We start from the raw sequence: 18,396 nt of genomic DNA, 5'->3' as shown, positions 1-18,396 counted from the left end.
CGGGGCGCGACTGACCAGCGGTCGCCGGGCGCCCCAGCCGGTGATGACGCAGCGCCGACCCACAGCTGCGGATCCTCCGGAGGACAAGGGCAAGCAGATGGGCGCAGCGGGTTCAGGAAGTGGCTGCACCAACTCGGCGAGTGCCACGTCATGCGTATAGTTGTGACGCCGGAACCTTGCGTGCACTGCTAGCCGGCGCAGGCGCACACACTGGCCAGCCCGGCAGGCTAACCACAGGCCAGTCGGGCAGCAGGCGCCCTGCGCCGTCGGTCGCTGCGGGGCTGCGGATAGGTGTCAAGGCTGCCAGTTCGGTGTTTTGCTTCTTAACTAAGTTGTAGGCTGTTTAAGAACGTTTATTACGATTAAACAAAAGGCCGCTCGTGCTCTACCTCAAAATCCGTTTGCATAAAGCTTCTTGCGGAAAGCAATTTATTATTAATGGCTCTACGTGAGCGTTGACCACCACGACCAATTGTGTAGATAACGCTGTCATAAGACAATGTTATTTTCTGACTTTGTTGTGATAAGACATAACATGGTAGAAGGCAGTTAATGTTCAGGTATATTTTGTTCAGTAACACTAACTCCTCCATACTTACATGCAGCCGAACTGGCCACATACATACATTGAATCTGGTTTCAACGAGGGCTGTGCACAAAGTATGAGCGCTGATTTTTCTTTTGCAGGATGCTTTAGCGTTGTTCCCGACTTCAACATTACTGTTCAAATAGTATGAAACGAACAAAATTTCAATGAGGTAAATATCGAATGCAAATAAATGAAACAACTCCAGTTGAAAACGAACAATATTGACGAGTGAAAACAACACAAAAATAGTTTTAGCGCTAAATGTGCCAGATCAGTTATGAAGCTGCAGAGGGGGGGGAATAGAACTTTGCAATTCATTAACTCGTCCAGAAAAAAAAACAAAATAAAACTTCTATATTTTTTCTATTCCTGTAAACGCAACTACATTCGTACTCCACCGAAACATTCTGACTGCACTTTTTGCAATAGTCACGTTGTCAAAGTAAGATACAGATATACCATGTAATTTGAATTGCCGCAATTTTCTACAGAGTGAGCTCCGTGGCCACAGTGATACCACAATATTCTGTATTTGTTAGATGGCAACGACCAGCAACGACCAGCAACGACCAGCAACGCATGCGCACTCACTCACTCTAGCAGGCAGTGAGCGGCGGTGAGGAGCCATGATGCAGACACGAGGCTCGCCGCGCAGAGCCGACGTCCAGGTGCGCCTGAAGAAGGACGGCGGTGGTGCAGCGACACCTGCGGTTGGTAGAGAAGAACAGGCGGCGTATTTACCAAACGCTCTGGTGGACACCCTTCCCCAAACCTCTACGTTTCTGCACAGTCTAGAACCGGACCTGAATATCATTGTTTGATCTGAAAAGCCTGTGATTGAATACTAGATGCGCTTCCACTTTGGAGGAGGAGGCGGAGGAGATTAGATAGATAGATAGATAGATAGATAGATAGATAGATAGATAGATAGATAGATAGATAGATAGATAGATAGATAGATAGATAGATAGATAGATAGATAGATAGATAGATAGATAGATAGATAGATAGCTAGATAGATAGATAGATAGATAGATAGATAGATAGATAGATGATAGATAGATAGATAGATAGATAGATAGATAGATAGATAGATAGATAGATAGATAGATAGATAGATAGATAGATAGATTTTACTGGATGTTGATCAATGACCTGTTCTTGTTTATAATATGTAGGCTTTCCATACCTAAAGATTATATTTTTGTCGAGATAACATATATTTTTCTAATTGACTGAGCTGCACTGCCTGCTACTTTTGTGTTCCAAGGGGGGCAGGTGGTGCTACCACAGGGCGTACTCTCTACAAAAAAATGTTCAAGTTCGATACAGTGTATCCGGAACAGAGTGATTGCCAGTACAGTGTGCTACTGTACCAAACGCGTGCTACACCATTATTTCATGCCTTGGAGAGGATTCAGAGCCTACAGTGGCACTGTCATTGCTTGAGGCGCCCACGGCAATAGGCAAGCAAGCGAGCGTACAAGTCAGCCGCGATGCGCCCTCAGCAGTCGCAGTCGAGGAAGGCCAGTCAGACCCGGGGAGAGCACAGCCCTCGAAAGCTCTGCTGCAATGCGCTATGCAGTTAGTGAACGTTTGGAGCCGAGCATTCCATTGCTGCGCCTGGCGCTACAAGAGAAATAACGGATAAAGCTGACGGAATGAAAAAGCACATGCTCTCGTCGTTGTATGTTCAGTGTGCTTTTTTCCTTCGTCTATCATCTGACGCTTAATCGCATTACGTAATGAGTAGGCAGCAATTAGACAAGAAATACACGGCGGCATCAAGCAAACGTTGCAGTGACAGGAAGAGCTATCCGAGATGGTACTGGCAATTTAGATATCCTCCGGCTGTGTCTGGACTCCTGAAATAATACCAAGCAAAATTATATTGATTAAATGGGTGTTATTTTACAAAATATAGTTTTACATTCAGTAACGTTGTTAATTGGTATGCAGCTGCATTTTTATGAGTCAAGCTGCTAAAAGACAGGTGGAGCGGTTGCAAATTCTAATGAGGTGATCAGTGGGCGTAATGTGAAAATTTGTAGTCGCAATAGGCAAGCATGCAATGCAGAAAAAAAAAGAACAAGTTCACTTCAGTCCCTTTTCATGTTTTTTGTTAGGTAGCATATAACCTTGGGTCCCCTCGGCGAAGAGGAAATTCGAACAAAAGATATCGCTTGAAGTTCTTAGTGGGCAAGCTTTTTCTTTCACACTGAGAATGTTCGAACTCAAGAATGCGGGCACGACTAGCCTGTTTTGCAATCGTCCCCATTTCTTTTTCTTTTCTTTTTGTCCCTTGTATCGCAAGCAGCGAGTCATTCTTTATATGGCGCTCATTCCCTTCTGCCACAGGATCTTATTTCCCTTCATTACGGTTGCATCACAGCAAGAAAAACACAGATCGTGGCCCTTACACCGATGCAGCAGTAAAACTATTTACCCAAAGGGAGCGTTATCTTCCGGATATTGCTAAAGTTTGCCAAAGCAGAAGCAATAAGGATACGGCTGTTTACCTACTAAAAGGAGAATAACAATAAGGAAACTCGAAAAGAAAGCTAGGGAAGAACAATGGAAGTGTACATGTATAGTTAGCCCTTTATGGGCGAATTTTGCCTAGAGGCAACACACCAGAAAAAAAAATTTACATCCATACACCCAGAGAAGACAAGTGGGAGGCCCAGCTGAGAAGCTCCAGTCCTGAGGATCCGCTATGGTTGGTGAACTAAGCTATCAGCACAGGGCCACAGCTACTTGGAATATCGTGGCCGCCCACCTCCGGGCATCAACTGCTTGGTCTGTGAAATAAAGTTTATACATTCACACTTGGAAAATTTGTTTTGAGTACCAAGTTACTTGCTAAATGTCTTCGGCCAACACTGAATGATACGCAGCAATCGTTATTTGTTAGATTAGAACAGGAACAGAGAACGAGGAAGACCTTTGGCACGCGGCTCGTTTCCTTTTTTTTTTATTGCGATAGCAATTATATGGACACTCAAAAGCAGATTTCTGCCGTCGGCGTCGCCGTCGCCGTCGCCGTGAGGTTCCGTATGACGTCATTTGGAGAAGAAATCGTCGCCGCGCGCCGAACGCTGTATGTGCGACTGAAAGGGCGCGAGGGGCGCGTCTTTCACGGGGAGTGAACGCACGGCGGAGAACAAACGCGCGTTCTGCGCCGTGCTCGCTTAAGGGCTGCAGAAGTAGGCGTCTCTTTTCTCCTTTACAATCACCATATATGTAGAGCAAACGCGCCTTCTTCCGACGAGCGAGAAGCCGTGGGGGAGGGGGAGGGAGGGGAGGCGACGTTTAGCTGCGGCACCAAGTGCCTAGCGCCAACCTTTCCCTTTCCCTCAAGAACCACTTATCATCATCATCATCATGCCTATTTATATCACAGGCTCCGGCAACAGTCACCAACGCCGCACGCATTTTGAGCGAACGCAGGCAAAACGCCGATGGCGTCGACAACAGTTCTGCGTGTTGCCGGTGCTGCTGCATGTCCAAATTTATACAGCTGATAAAGCTAATATCATTTACTCCGTATAGCTCTCTACAAGTTTGCTATCGCAATTGATGCTTCGCCTTTCAGGTGAAACTGCGACCACTTTTTTTTTAATGCATGATCCAAGAGGGAAACCAACGCCAAATCCGCGGTTGCATTGGTATCACACAAGTAACCCAGAGCAAGTGCAATGTACACCTCTGTTTCACACCCGATGAAAACGGCACGTGCAAGTTCCAAACGAAGCCTTAAGGGCCTTGCCGTGAAGCTCACTTTCAGTGTTTTGCTTGGTATTGCCCACAGGCGAGAAGCCTATTGCTGAAGAAGTTCTTGCAATATATGTTCTTTTTATGGAATTTTCCTGTTCTCTGTGTAATTTGCACATTTCAATGAAAAAAAAAATTATTTCCTCCAGGTATTTTTGCGTATCACCCTTCAGTGGTTAGGCCTAATGTGGTGGCATGGATGTAGATCAAGCGGGGCTAGCTGATGATCTTGTTGAAATTATGAAAAAAAAAGACGTATTCGGAAGCACGTGAAATAGGTGCAACAGATAACCGATGGTCAACTAGCATAAAAAAGTGAGTGTCAACAGAACCGGAACGCCACCAAGGGCGACGAAGTATCAGATGGTGTGATAAGATTAGAGAACTTGGATGCACAGGATGGACCGGATTACCGCAGGTAAAGGGTTATATTGAATTCGCTGGCGTAGGGATCTTCAGTCTACATTTGACTTAAATAAGCTGATCATCTTACTGATTATTCTTACTGCACCGTTTAAAATTTCTGTGACGTCTTCACTCGGATCCTGTGTGTTGACTATTTAGAGGCTTTTAAGAAGGTTCCCAAGTTATACCGCATACTTTAACAGCAAGAAATAAAATTAGAAATCGCTAAATCAATTGCTGGTGAAGCGCATGGCCGAGTTAAAGGGAGTCTACACGCCGCAGTGTGGCAATAACACAAAAGCCCCACAAGCTCCCATCAAAAGTATTCTTATTCTATTTATTACGGGATTATGCATTTCCTTTAGGTACAATTCTATGAAAACCTGCTAGTATAACATTTATTATATCCAGTCCTTCTCCGTTTTATTTTGCATGGCGTCCGTCATTGCTGTGGCGTTCAAAAACGCTTGTCGTCTATGTTCAATTTTTTTAGCTTTTTTTTAAGTTGGTACATGGTCATTTAAGACGAAAAGAGCACACACTAACTGGACAATAAAAAAAGATATAGTCACAGCGCTGGGTCCCTATTCCGTGCTTGTCCCGTTAGGGTGCGCTGTTTTTATTCCAAATTACCATCTCTGCAGAGGACGCAGAGGCACCCTGCGGGGGCTACGTTAGGCGTGCGGCTAGGGCTGAAGGCGAGCTCCTGTGCTCCGCACAACTCTGCGCATTGCAGCTTCACACTGTCATCAAGCAGTATTTTCGTGAAGTTTTGCCGAACGTACACAGCGCACTGCATGCTAATGGTATATGCGGACATGTTGTTCAGGAACGCGCAGTGCACGGTGGGTGTTCGAAGCGTAACGTATCACCTGCCAGGGCCACTGGTCGATGTCGGTCGGCGTTCCGCCCACGATGCGGCTCTCGTTGGCTGGGGGCCTGGCAGAAACGCCGCAGCCTGCAAGGAAAACACGTTCGCTTAACGTGAGAGGCGTGTTTACACGACCTGCGAAAAAGTTGGTAATGAATGCGCCTTTATGAGGAGGGTTGTACTCTGTTCGTGACAGGTTTCGTAGACTACACAGACCGGCACGAAGAGATTATGCCTCCTATCTCTACCTCGCCCCCCCCCCCCGCCCATTTTTCTGTGTGTCTGCGTGTGTGGGGGGTGGGGGGAGGGGGGGGGGAAGAGTGACATGTACAAACGCGCACATCGCGCACATGAAAATTATAACAGACAATTCTTTGCCATAACCCATCGCTGATGCCCTGACGTTATGGCGTTCTGCTGCAGAGTGCAGCGCCATGGGTTCGACTCCCCTGCCTGCCATATTCCAATGGGAGCGGAATGCAAATATGTTCGTGTACCTAGCTTAGGGTACGCTGCGAAAAATCTGAGATGATCAAAAATAATCAGGCATCCTCCGCGGCATTGTCTCTGAAAGTTCCATCGCTTCTCTAGAAAGTTAAAGCCAACCAATCAATCAACTGTTTGCAGTAATGGTAGAAATGCGTATTGTGAAAGCGAAAATTTTTTGCGTAAAACCGTACGTCTTGTGGCCACAACAAATTCAGTTTCATCACAGCCAGGGGAGAACAGGATATCTTCGAGACCGAAAACAATTTTAACAGCGAAGCTGTTCTAGCTAACCGTAAAAAGTGCCGCCTGCCGCAAAACCTCGCCGAGCTATGACATCACTGCGTTGCCTAGCAACCACCTCGCGGAGCGGCGTGTGCCTCGCCTCCTCTCCGTGCCGTGCACATGTTGCCTTGGCATGGGGCGTTAAGGAGAGGGAAGGACTGCATGCGCGCGGCGCGCGCAATGCTCGGGAGGGGAAAGAGAAAATGAGAGCGAGATAGAGAGAGAAAGAAATTGTAGCAGCACCAACGAGGCAGAGCGCAGAGCTGCTGCCGACGCCGCCCGCGTTTCCCCGTTTCCCGAGTTTGAGCCGGGGAAACGCGGGCAGAGTCGGCAGCAGCTCGGCAGGTTTCTACCAGCCACGCCCCGGAAAGTGTGGAGGCGCAGTTTGGCCACAAGTATTTATTCGCCCACAGCTTTGTCTATATATTTTTAAGAGTCATTTGCTCGGGAATACGCTCGTGTAAATAATGAAACCGAAGGAAAACAGAGTTCAACAGCTTATGAATAGGCTGGACTCACAATGGAAATAAGTATAATAATGTTATTTGGCAATTTTTTGTGAATGAGCACAATTTAATGCTGAATTTCTAATTTAAAGCAAAGAAACACAACGCCATATAAAGCTTATGTTGTAAAAAGAATTATTCGAAATTTTCGACCGTTTCGTGCGCTCAGTCAAGAGTGGTATTCGGTCAACGCTCGGCTAGAGACGAAGCCACAATTTTCTTCTGCGCCTTACGGGACGTCGGTCGATTCGGCTTCTATAGAAGGTAGGTGGAATTCGTGAGATAAAAAAGGAAGATGGTCGAAGACGAGGGGAGCTAGGAGGAGGTGGGTCAGCTCATATTCCCCCGGCTCATTTTTTTTCCCTTTGCCCAAAATTGCTTTCAATCAATAGACGAGGCTGCGGCAAGCGGTCATGTCAGAAAATCCCTAGAGGTCGTCCTTCTTGAGTTGAACCAACTCATTTATTTTCTGGCATTCTTCTTCACCTTCCCGAGCTGCGTCCCGTTTATTAAATGTGACACACTGTGTCACGGTTAAAAAATTGAGTGTCACACTAATAGAGGAGGTGGAATTTTGATGCTAAAACGTGATGCGTTTTCACATCACGTTTTCTGGCCATGAGCACTGTGATATTAGCTCTTCATAGGCGTGTCAGTGTGACAAGTGTTACAACAACTTCTTTTGTCAACGCTTATTGTCGTTCATTTTCTTAGCAAGCCTAAATTCACTCGTTAAAAATCTACAAATGATGATCCTAAAACAATGCAGCACTTGCCAAGCATGTGGCTGAGTTAGTTTCGCACGCTTTTATGCTTGCACGCTCCTCTTAGGTATTTACTCACTACGCTTACTAGTTGTCAGAGAGCTTCAATATTCACTATTTTCAGTGTGGCAGCGACGTTTCTTTACACACTTAATGCCCCGATCTTTCTCGGTTGCAAGAGACACGCCATGTGGTTGAAGCTTCCGCCCGTGTGCGTCGACTTTTGCTGAGTTACTCATGCCGCGGCCGTGAGACCGCTGTACCAATGCAGGAAATACCAACGTACGCACAATGTATCAGGAAAAGGAAGTAAAAAGTTGTGAAGGAAGAGTGCGAAATCGTGTCACGTTTTTCCCATACAACGGGCACTTAAACTTAAATGTATCGGTGACGTAAATTTATCAAGGCATTAAAGCTACCCGTGAGCGGGCTGCTCAAAACGTCTCCCTCGAAGCGCTATAACCCTTTCTTCTCATTAGATGGCTACCTGAAAGTGCACTCTATCTGTAACTAGGTTGCGTGCTAAATTCACGGAGCTTGACATTTGAAATACTTTAGAAAAGCTATATTCATTGCGTGCTGCTTTTGTGGATATACACTTGGTTCACGTCCTGCAGAGATATTGGCGGCATTTTACTCCATTCGAGCACCGTAACGCACATTGGCTCCCGTGGCCGAGTAGGGTTGTGTGTCACCGAAGAACTTCAAAAGTGTCTTCAGCACTGCGTGACCCTCTTTCCGTGAATCACAGGGGAACAATATACGTTTGATGCTGCCTGCAGTTACGCTGCACTTGGTAAGGCTTCATTGCAAAGTTTCGCACTTTTTTTTTCTTGATAGACCCACTAGTAGAAAGTACAGTATACGTATAACTCCCACAATATTGTAAGCTAATTCCGCATAGACTGTCTCGGGGTTACAGCACCAAAATTATCAATTGAGAATCGAGAAAAGAACACTTCTTTACGTAATCCGGCGTTACACTTACCAGCGGCCGGCGATTTGCATTCGAGATATTAATATTTCGAGACAAAAAAAAAGAAAAAACACTTAACCTTGCACTCGGCCGCGCAACGCTTGAAACAGCGAAGCTGGGCGATCGTAGCCCAGCATTTTCCGGAAGTTGGTGCGAACATTTCATCTTGTTACTCATGATGAAGATAATTTCTTTTTGCGCGTCTTGGATTTACGGCCATCACTGCGCGTTGCATAACGCAGCTTGCAACACCGACACCGCGTTCCGAGAGACCCGCTCCGTGAATGCGTCTCTCTCTCTCTCTCGCTCTCATAGCGCGCAAAACCTCTTCACCTCGCAGAGCACGAGCGTACGAACGCGCCAGCTGTGCACGAAGACGACACGCTCCTAACGCAATCATATGGTTCGCATAAATGCATACTCTGCAAGCATGGCTCTATAGCCTGAATTACCTTACAGAAATAGTTGTGTCGTCATCTGTCAGAGATGCACCACCTGCTCCTTGGGGCTTCTTGAAAGATCTTGTTGAAGGCTTTCACTTTCTTAAAGCTCGCTTTAGCTTGGGTTATATTTTCACTGCATCCAGTAAAGAAATTTCTGCTGCACTGATAGACACATTATTTCCTGTCCCCCATTATCGTGTGCCTTATTTGGAATGTTGCCACTTAGATGTACTTAAGCGTGTCCGTCGAATGATCATTTCTCCAGGGATCAAAACTTTTTTCTTTACCTTACATTCAGCAACCCTTCCTGTCAAAACCTGGTTAGAAAAAAGGGGATGTTTCGTGCCGTGGTCTACAACAAACTGCCGTTTGTGTCCACATGCTGAAACGATTGAACACTGTTTTGTCGATTGCAGGGATGCCGTGTTCTTCTGGGACATTCTCCAAAGAAAGCTTAAAAAAATATTTAGACATCACACCATACACAATTCGTTTCTTACCTTTTAAAGATCCCTGTGACCCACCATATGACATGTTCATAATACTTGGTCTAAAGAGTCTTTGGCGCAGTAGAATGTGTGACAGGCACGCTGAACTACCGCGAAGCACTCGGTCGTTCTTTCGGGAATCTGCAGCCTACGTTCGTAGTGTGTACGCTGCTCAAGAAACAGCGCCGGATTGGACGCTTGCACATGCTTGCCTGACTTTTGAATATGTACCTGTAGCGCCTTGTTTCTTGTGTTGCTGAAGATTCTGCTCCCATGTAATAAAGAAATAAAAAAGTGGCTGTATAGCCTAGTGGTTAAGACGCTCGCCTTAGGACCGGGGGTACGCGGGCGAGAATCCCGCCTCGGCAAGAAAGTTTATTTTCTTTCTTGGCAGTCTCCTTGCTACGCGCCACAAATTACGGCTGGCTTTAAACAGCTTCGCTGTTAAAATCAAAGGTGATAGCCTCGAAGCAACACAAAACATATACGCTACTGTAGGTATATCAAGTTAAATGTGGTAACTTAAAGAGGAACATCGAGGAATATTTTACACTTTCATTTTAAGAATGTGCAAAGCAGAACCAGCAGTCTCTTGGTTCTTCTCGTTGTCCCTTCAACGCTTCTTGTCGTCTAGACGTTTACTGGAGAAGAACCAAACGTGTCCGTAACTAATGCTGGTCGAGTGAGGTTTTTGACGTAGATAACAGTCCCACCAATGGCTTTCTCGCAAGAAATGTAGGTCTCAGTCACCCACGAATTAACGAGCTTTAGTTTATATCGCTTCTTGCACAGAACAGAATTCACGGCTCAGCAACGTCCACCTTTTAAACATTCTGCGTGTCACTTATTCAGAGTTAGCAGCAATTAATAACTTCAATGCATGCTACCATAATAAGATAATTCAATACATCCTTTATATTGTCTACGAAGCATGCTCGAATTGCCACAAACGAAACAAATGTTCATATTTTCCCAGTTTCCAAGTTAGTGAGAGCTAAGAAAAACTGGGCAGCTTTGCCAATATTGCTTCATTAATATGTATTTCTAATTTATATGCAATTTAGCCAAAGCGAAATTTCGTTGCAATTGGCCTCTAAGCGCTGCCATTCATGTAACGCCTCTTTTGCCTTGACTCTCAGGTTTTTTTGTTTACGTACTGTAAAATTGCGAGGGTCCAAACAACACGGGATAAGGAATGGTGCCCTTCACTTCTTTTTGTCACTTCGCGTATAGATGTTTGGCGATTCACAGTATGTGAATACGCATGAACTAGGACACCTGTCAATTCTGCTGCTTTGAGCACTCGCTCGATGGCTTCGGCATTTTGTTGCTGAGCGCGAGGTTGCGGGTTCGATTGGTCGCGGCGGGCTGATTCTAATGAGCACGGAATGCAACAAAACGAAAAGTTACTGTACCGAGAATGAAGTACACGTTAAAGAACCACAGCTGGTCGAAGTTAATCCGAATATCCCCCGCTACGGCATGTCTCGTAGACCATGGGCTGCTTTGGAAGGTTGACCCTCACAACTTGATTCTGACTCCAGTATCCACTGCTGCAACGTTTCGCCGCTCTTCTCGCATGCGCTTCGCTCGCACAATTTGCTGCGTTCTGTCGGATCCGGGTCATTACTTGTTTTTTCGCTTACATTTGGCTTGAAGATTGAGTGTTACCTGGGTCATTCCCTATTCAAACAAATATGAAAGGCAGGAGTTATCTGAGTTGGCCCACCCGTGAATTGATTTGCATGGAATATGCTTATTTCGAATCTACTGGTTAATAAAGTGGGCGCTGGGTGGTACATTTTCTGCCGGAAATTGGGAATTTTTTTTTACTTCTGCGTTGTGTTTGCAAATTTCCAAGTTCACAGTAGGAACATATAGCACGATTACTTAACTGCGCATATTATGACTTTAAAGAGGGCAACACAAACATCCTATACATTATTCTGAAGTATACATACAATTTTGAATAGTAACTTTCAGAAATTACGAAAGCAAAAATAACACCAGGTAAACTACAAACAAATAATGAAACTTCTGCCCTTTAGAGCCTTCTACAAATGAAGTTTAGGGAATTGCCATATCGGTTTTTCAGGTTGCGTTAGTAGAGAATTTGTGGGCTTCATATGCGTTGGAATACCGAAGTCGATATTGGCACCGAGCTATAGGCTGCTCTTGAGCTCCTGACAATTGTTCACGGCGGTATTCTCTCACATTCACCCTTTTCCTTATACGCTGAGAAATTATTAATACAGGCGCGCCCTTAAGAAGAGAGGCACCTGTCCACGTTCATGCAACATCTCCTATATAAAACAAATGGTCCAGGGATGTTTGTGCGTCCCTTTGAGTGGCAAATTTGAAAACCCATACTACCAGTAGAGCACACGGGCACGCTTAGAACGCGGTTATTTTTTTATGGCCGGTTCTTAGTCGAAGCATTTGCACATGCCGCCATAGAGAGAGGGCGCGCAAACCATTTATTATGCATGGGAACTCCATCACTCATGTAAGCCACTGTCGCTTTCCCTCTGCCTAAAATGACGTGACCATCTGCTGTCATATGTTATCGCCAGAACGACAGAAAAGTCTCGAATTATCTCGTCTATGAGAAAGTTCCGTTTGTCTCAAATAAACGTAGAACACCTCCTATGAGATAAAATTTGCAATGGACGCTTTCACTCCGGCTACTATGTATACTTATACGTGTAGAGTGTCAACGTAGGTAAATGAGTAATTAGGCAATGGCGTCATGTTTACATATCTTCCTCTCGCCCCGTGTTACTGCCCAACACTCAGGGTCACCGAACTAAAAAAAAACTGATCTACGCACTGTCTTTCCCCTCCCTCCCGCCTACCCGACAGTTTATCAAAAGGCTAGCAGCATAAACCAGGCCAGCGTATCTTTGCCGCCTTTAAGTTCGATGCTTCTCCAATAAAGGGGTTTTTTGATGGATTCTGCATAGTAAGCAGAGCTCACCCAAAGACTACGATGACTGCCGAAGGCAATGAACGTGTTCTTCGTGCTTCCTGTCGAACCAATCGGTTCGCGTGAAGACAAAAAGCAACTCGAAAGAAAACACACATACCCAACGACGACACCTGAAACGACGACCTCGCCTCTGCGGTGAATGCTAAAGAGGCTCTTGAGCCCTGGGAGGCGTTTTATGGCACCAAAGCATTACGGTTGACGCTGCAGCATCAAGATGCGAAAACGCCGCCGCCACGAATTTAAGGTCGGGCCGCAGTGTCGCGCAGTTTAATAGCGACGCCAATATCGTCTCGAGCGACAAGTTCAGAGCAATAGCACGCATGTCATGATGCCAGCCGAGAAACAGCGCGCGGTGACGTTTTTACTTTTTACTTTTCGTGGAGACAAACGACGCTTCTTTCAATATGTCGTTGACTGCGTAAAACGATATGGCGCCACATTTTATGCGAAGAGCGCCAACTACCGGTGCACTAGCCTTTGATAGTTTTATTTGTTTTTCATTGCTAAAAAGTTTGATTTCGGTAGAGTTAACGACAAACGGGCCACCGCTTTGTAGGAAATAAGTTTAGAACAGGCTTCGGCCTTTGCAAAAATTGAAGAAGCCCCACAGAAGCTTGATGCTACATGGGCGAGAACATGGTGTTTTAAGTAATTAAATCTAATCAGGTGGTGAACAGGCAATTGATGGCACTCTTTATAAATCATTTTCTACCCCAAGATAGCAAAAAGTTTCAGCCCTCACACGGGACGGTTGGTATCGTTTGGGTAGTCAGATTACTTCGCAGATCAAACGTGCCAGAAACTAAGTGAGTGGGGAACAATCAGTGGAGCTGTATTGAGAACTCGCGTGTTGATAACTATGCTGTTCGTGGTAATTGAGTGAAATATAATGAGAAAGTCACTGTAGTATTTCTCCTCTCTACACCTTCTGGATATAGGGTTTCTTTCTACGTACTTTCTTTGCGTGTACTGTGCAACTTTCCCACGCTGAATAAGCAGTGATACTTGCACATCCCGTCGACGTTATTACCATAAGTTATCTGTACAAAAATACTACAACAGAAACAGGTTATATTCATACTAGTAACAGTATATTTCGCGCGTGTCTTAAGCTCATTACTGTAACCGGCTGGTATCCTAACATTATCTCCTAAAGTAGAAACAGTGACACGCTTGGTAGATTGGAAACTTCTGCTACACATAAAGGGAAGTTTATTTTAACCTTGATTCGAACGATACAACTTGTGGCGATACCCTATAGGCACAACCGCTCGCAAATATCTGCCTAAACCTTCGTCGCGTCATCGCTTCTTCAGGTGAGGCACACCTTCCATGCCTGCACACATCGCCGGCCTCGATAACAGCAAGGGATGTAAATAGGCAGAGTGCCACGGAAAAGCCACTGCTCGCCGCCATACGGACCACTTGACCAGACTTGCTGCGCCGTTCACGGATCACCGGACCGTAGCTACGGCTGCTGCTTCAAGACTCTGCTGCAATGCCTTTTTCGCTCGCTATGTGCTGAAATAATGAGCACAGCACATGTTGGCATTAGGTATTGGGATCCGTCACTTCATGATCCCACAAATACCTTTTTGGCTACACATGCTATAGTGTAGGCTACACATGTTTGTGTGTTATTTCCTTCTACACTTCGTAGGTTTCGCTTATGCAAACGCTACTCAATTGACCAATTATTAACACGACAGCATTATAGGTGCACTTCACTCATTTTGGAGGTGTCACCGTCAGGCCCAAAAACGTCAGCCGATCGCAAAGGGTGTACAGTCTGAAAAATGTTGGGCCTATGCAGAAGGCAGTGCAGTCTAACACAGCGCCTAAAAGCGCCGGCTGTCACGCTGGAAGAATGCGGGAAACTGGTTCGTTACGCACACGACAGACGTTTCAAAGAGCAAACATTGGCACGAGAAAAGCATGTGTGCGACCATGGCCTAATGGTTAAAACATTGGGCGGCTTTGCTGCAAGACACAGGTTCCGTCCCAGGTCATGTAGTATTTTCATGCCATTATAGGTCGACTACATCCATATTGGAGAAATCTAATTGCAAAGCTCGAGGTGTGTTGAGCGCACGCGAGTGCGCCACAGTTCGCATGAACTCGCAATCTTGCAAGAGATGCGAGGTATAGAACGAGAGTGTGAAAGGTTGCCCGTGACGCAGGTGCGTGCAGCTCTTGAGACATTACAGTATAAGTAGGCTATATCGCATGCTTAGAGAGTTAGGGGTTTACAAGACAGTTATAGGTAGAACTCCTTCTGCAAAATGTGCATGGAATCGCGCAAATCCGTTAACGCCTCTGGTTAAGGGTTAACTGGTGATGGGTGCCGCTTTTGTCTTTTGTCTGAATATTTCTAAACATTTTCGAGAGCCCTCAGGCAAAATGTGTTTAATATTTCATTTTTAAACCATGCCGATCTTTTATCATATCAAGCGTAAAACTCTCGCAAAATTGTACAAAATAAAATTTACGCTCGAATCTATCGGATGCACTAGCAATTTTAAAGAGATTCTTAAGAAACGACTACGCACCGCGACATAATGCCAGTGAAAGCAACGGGCTCATCAGAGGTCATACAGCGAAGTTCACGGCCCGCTGGCCATTCCTAAACTACCAGGTCCTAATTTTTTCACATTACATCAACGACGACGGAGTAGTCCGAGGAAAACGTAGAAGACTGCAAGCACTAGAGGAACTACTAAAAAGACCAAACAGGAAGAGAAGCAGTGATGAGCGCAAAAAAAGAGAGTAATTTGTTTTTCGTGATTCAGTTACAAATATAGACCAAAGCCAAAAATACTTACTCCGTGATGAATGCCTAGTTTAGCAATAGTGTTGGAAACGTCTAACACTCTGAAATCACTGCACTTCTTTCTTTCTATCTATCTTTCTTGTTCTTTCTTTCTTTCTTTCTATCTTTCTTGTTCTTTCTTTCTTGTTCTTTCTTTCTTTCTTTCTTTCTTTCTTTCTTGTTCTTTCTTTCTTTCTTTCTTGTTCTTTCTTTCTTTCTTTCTTTCTTGTTCTTTCTTTCTTTCTTTCTTTCTTTCTTTCTATGTGGGAGCTTTCGTGCTTGACCACCAACGACACACAAGAAACAAAATTTTCACTTCTTAGACGCATTTGTTTTTTGTAAGCTCTCGTTGTTTCCCCCAGCGGGGCTCGTCTTACAGGCGACCATGTGGCAGAATTGCATTTTTGTACGAGCAGAAGCGCGCACGGAAAGCTGAACGCATGAAGAACCACCTGCTCGTCGGCAAAATGTATGGTGATAGCGAAGCGCAACGCAAGCATCCCAAAACACTACGCGTCGTACCGGATATAATGTTAGGGAAGGACAATTGCGTCCCCCGGCGCTCCTCAAACCCTCACTTCCGCCCCCCCCCCCCTCAATCCCCCAACCTCTTGGGGAAATTTGGGACCACCGTCACGTCGTGTTTTCTCGTTTGCAGAGTATGCAGCCGATTCACGGACGCCTTCGCATCGACCACGCTGCTCCTTCGCACGGACCACGGTTTCTTTCTTTCTTTCTTTCTTTCTTTCTTTCTTTCTTTCTTTCTTTCTTTCTTTCTTTCTTTCTTTCTTTCTTTCTTGTCAGCAGTACTGAACTGCGTGACGCAGTGAGTCACGTATTCGCGTTCGCGTTTCAATGCACCCCTTTGTTCTCACTCGAGCAGAATTGAGCTGAGAATACCATTTTGCCTCCTTCATTTCCTGAGCGTTCGTCGCTGTGTTTTTTTTTTTTTTAGGTCTGCCTGTTTACTCTGAGGCCATGAGAAGCTCACGAGCTGATTATTGCGAACGTGAGTTTTCGAGTTTCGTCCTGTATTTTCCTTCTTCTTATGACTGAAGAAATATTTTTGCTTGGCAGTGAATGTTGAATGTGGTGCACGGGGGAAGAAAGTACGTGGTACATAAGCTAGTCAGAATTTCTGCCAATGAACACGTCTGCATCTCTTTCTAGGATTACCTCACTATGTATGCAGATCACACACGAGAGCAGCATTTTGCGTCGAACATTCCTTCGCAATGCAAAGTCTGATAGCACTACTTTCCCGATCGCTTGAACTTCCTCTCCGCGTTCTCTGCAGCTGGACAACCAAAATATACGTCTTCGCAACATTTAGTCGATCCATCTGTGCGCAAAAAGGAGAAGAAACCGAATCTCATCGGAATATGCCTCTTTTTCCGCCTTTTTAGGGACAGATGAACCGCCATTGGCTGCTTTATGATAGTGTAAATTATTTGAGGTAGCCGATTACACGTAGTTACAGTGCTAATCCAGTAACAATTCTGTGGATACGCTGGCCCAGGAGAGAGGGAATGCTGCCTGGTGAGAAGAAAATTCGTGCAAGTGTGAGTGAGAGAAGGTGTGGTGTGTGACATGGAGGTGAGAATGGGCTGCTTTATGGGATAACGTGTCGTCAGAATAAAAATCGGCGTACTTAGGAAGTACATCCGTACCACACAGATGTGCTTGATTCTCCAAAGGCCCAAGTGCACATGATACTCTTCTGTACAGCCAGCCGTCCAGAGTAGTTATCTGTCGTCAGCTTCTAGAATGAAGATACGCTGTCCTTGGTATTCACAGTCAGTAATTTGCATTAGAGTGGTTATTACGGATGGGATTTGGGGGGTTTGGCGTCGTCATCGCAGCATTTAGCATCTACATTTCATCTCATCGTCATTACACTTTCGAAAGAGGTAATCGATCAGTCAGGTACAACTCAGTGCCATGCTGCCACCTTCGCCTGGGCAAGATCACAGCTTCATTGGACCAACCGTCGGCTTGAACGAGTGAAGTTATCGTAAAGGTGTCGTCAATCGTGTTTCTTGATTCTATTTGCGTCAAAGTATAGTCGACGGAGAGCAGTTGTGGTTTGCAGGCACTCAGAGCACAAGAATACCAAATCTACTCGACAGGCTCGTCTCTTGCCGCACTTTCCAGAAGTCGGGAAAACGCAAAAGCAGAGGAGATAACGAACAGGTCATTGAACAAGACTCGCTCTGAATGAAAGCAAGGAAAACGTCAAGGAATTGCACCGTTTAAAACGCAGCCGAGCATTATAAGCTTAGGGCTTTTTTTTTCTTGTATTAGATATGGTGTCTTTGATTTTAACAGCTCTTGCGCCTCGTCGTAGCCACTCAGTTCTCCCCAAGTTTGTACTAGTGATGCAGATGTACCAATTATTGGAAAGGACCTACGACGTTAGTTTCAACCTGATATCATTAGCCTTAACTTGACGTTGCCTGTGGGAAGCTACTGACCAACGCCTCGGGAAGGAAACGCTTTGGGCAAAGAGCAAGGGACGTCGTTCGAGGATGCAGAGGAACACGCAGCGCAGCGGGTCACCGGCGCTGGCCGGCTTTTCGACGTCGGGTTCGGCGCATCGCGGGCTCACCTTGGGAGACATGCTTAAAAGTGCATGGAGGGGTGGGGAACCCGTTTCGGAGCGGGCGGCGACGACCCTTGCTAGCCCGGCCGGTTGCTCACCTGCAGCGAAGAGCTCCATCGAGGGGGCACTGCGGCGACAGTCAGTGCGCCGGCTGTCCGAGCGGGTCACCGTCACCGAAGAAGAACCATGCTGCAGGCCACCGCTGCCGCCGCTGCGACGCTGCTGCTGCTCGTCGCCTGTGGCCCCCTCGCCGCGAGAGCTCCGCACGGTAGGGAACCACCTCGGCTATCTTTCTTTATTCCTCCGAGTTGTTGCGTGCCGCCTTTATCGGCCACCGGGGAAAACATACAACACCGGTTACGCAGCGTGCCGCTGGGTTGCGAGCGCACGAGATGCGTTCTCGAAGGAA

General features: G+C 45.9%; 1 protein-coding gene across 1 annotated transcript; it reads right to left on the bottom strand.

Moving 5' to 3' along the window:
* Positions 1 to 61: 61 nt before the first annotated feature.
* LOC119456910 (chymotrypsin-like elastase family member 2A) lies at positions 62 to 18,348 on the bottom strand. Its single transcript, XM_037718726.2, has 4 exons — positions 18,086 to 18,348; positions 5,641 to 5,726; positions 1,185 to 1,294; positions 62 to 281 (listed from the first exon to the last, which is right to left on the bottom strand). Exons 1-4 carry the CDS (start codon positions 18,102 to 18,104, stop codon positions 149 to 151), a joined length of 348 nt encoding a protein of 115 aa, XP_037574654.2. The 5' UTR covers positions 18,105 to 18,348; the 3' UTR covers positions 62 to 148.
* Positions 18,349 to 18,396: the final 48 nt, after the last annotated feature.

The sequence above is a fragment of the Dermacentor silvarum genome, chromosome 6, assembly GCF_013339745.2.
Source record: "Dermacentor silvarum isolate Dsil-2018 chromosome 6, BIME_Dsil_1.4, whole genome shotgun sequence".
Classification (NCBI taxonomy): domain Eukaryota; kingdom Metazoa; phylum Arthropoda; class Arachnida; order Ixodida; family Ixodidae; genus Dermacentor; species Dermacentor silvarum.
Note: the sequence above shows the minus strand (reverse complement) of the source record. Positions and strands in the feature narration are given on the sequence as shown.

Bases quoted from the DNA above. Each gene is read 5' to 3' on its own strand.
- LOC119456910 (XM_037718726.2), bottom strand. The intron at 1,295-5,640 runs GTGATACGTTAC...TACCAACCGCAG, and splicing joins TCGACCAGTGGCCCTGGCAG to GTGTCGCTGCACCACCGCCG. The intron at 282-1,184 runs GTGAGTGAGTGC...ACCTATCCGCAG, and splicing joins GCCGCTCACTGCCTGCTAGA to CCCCGCAGCGACCGACGGCG.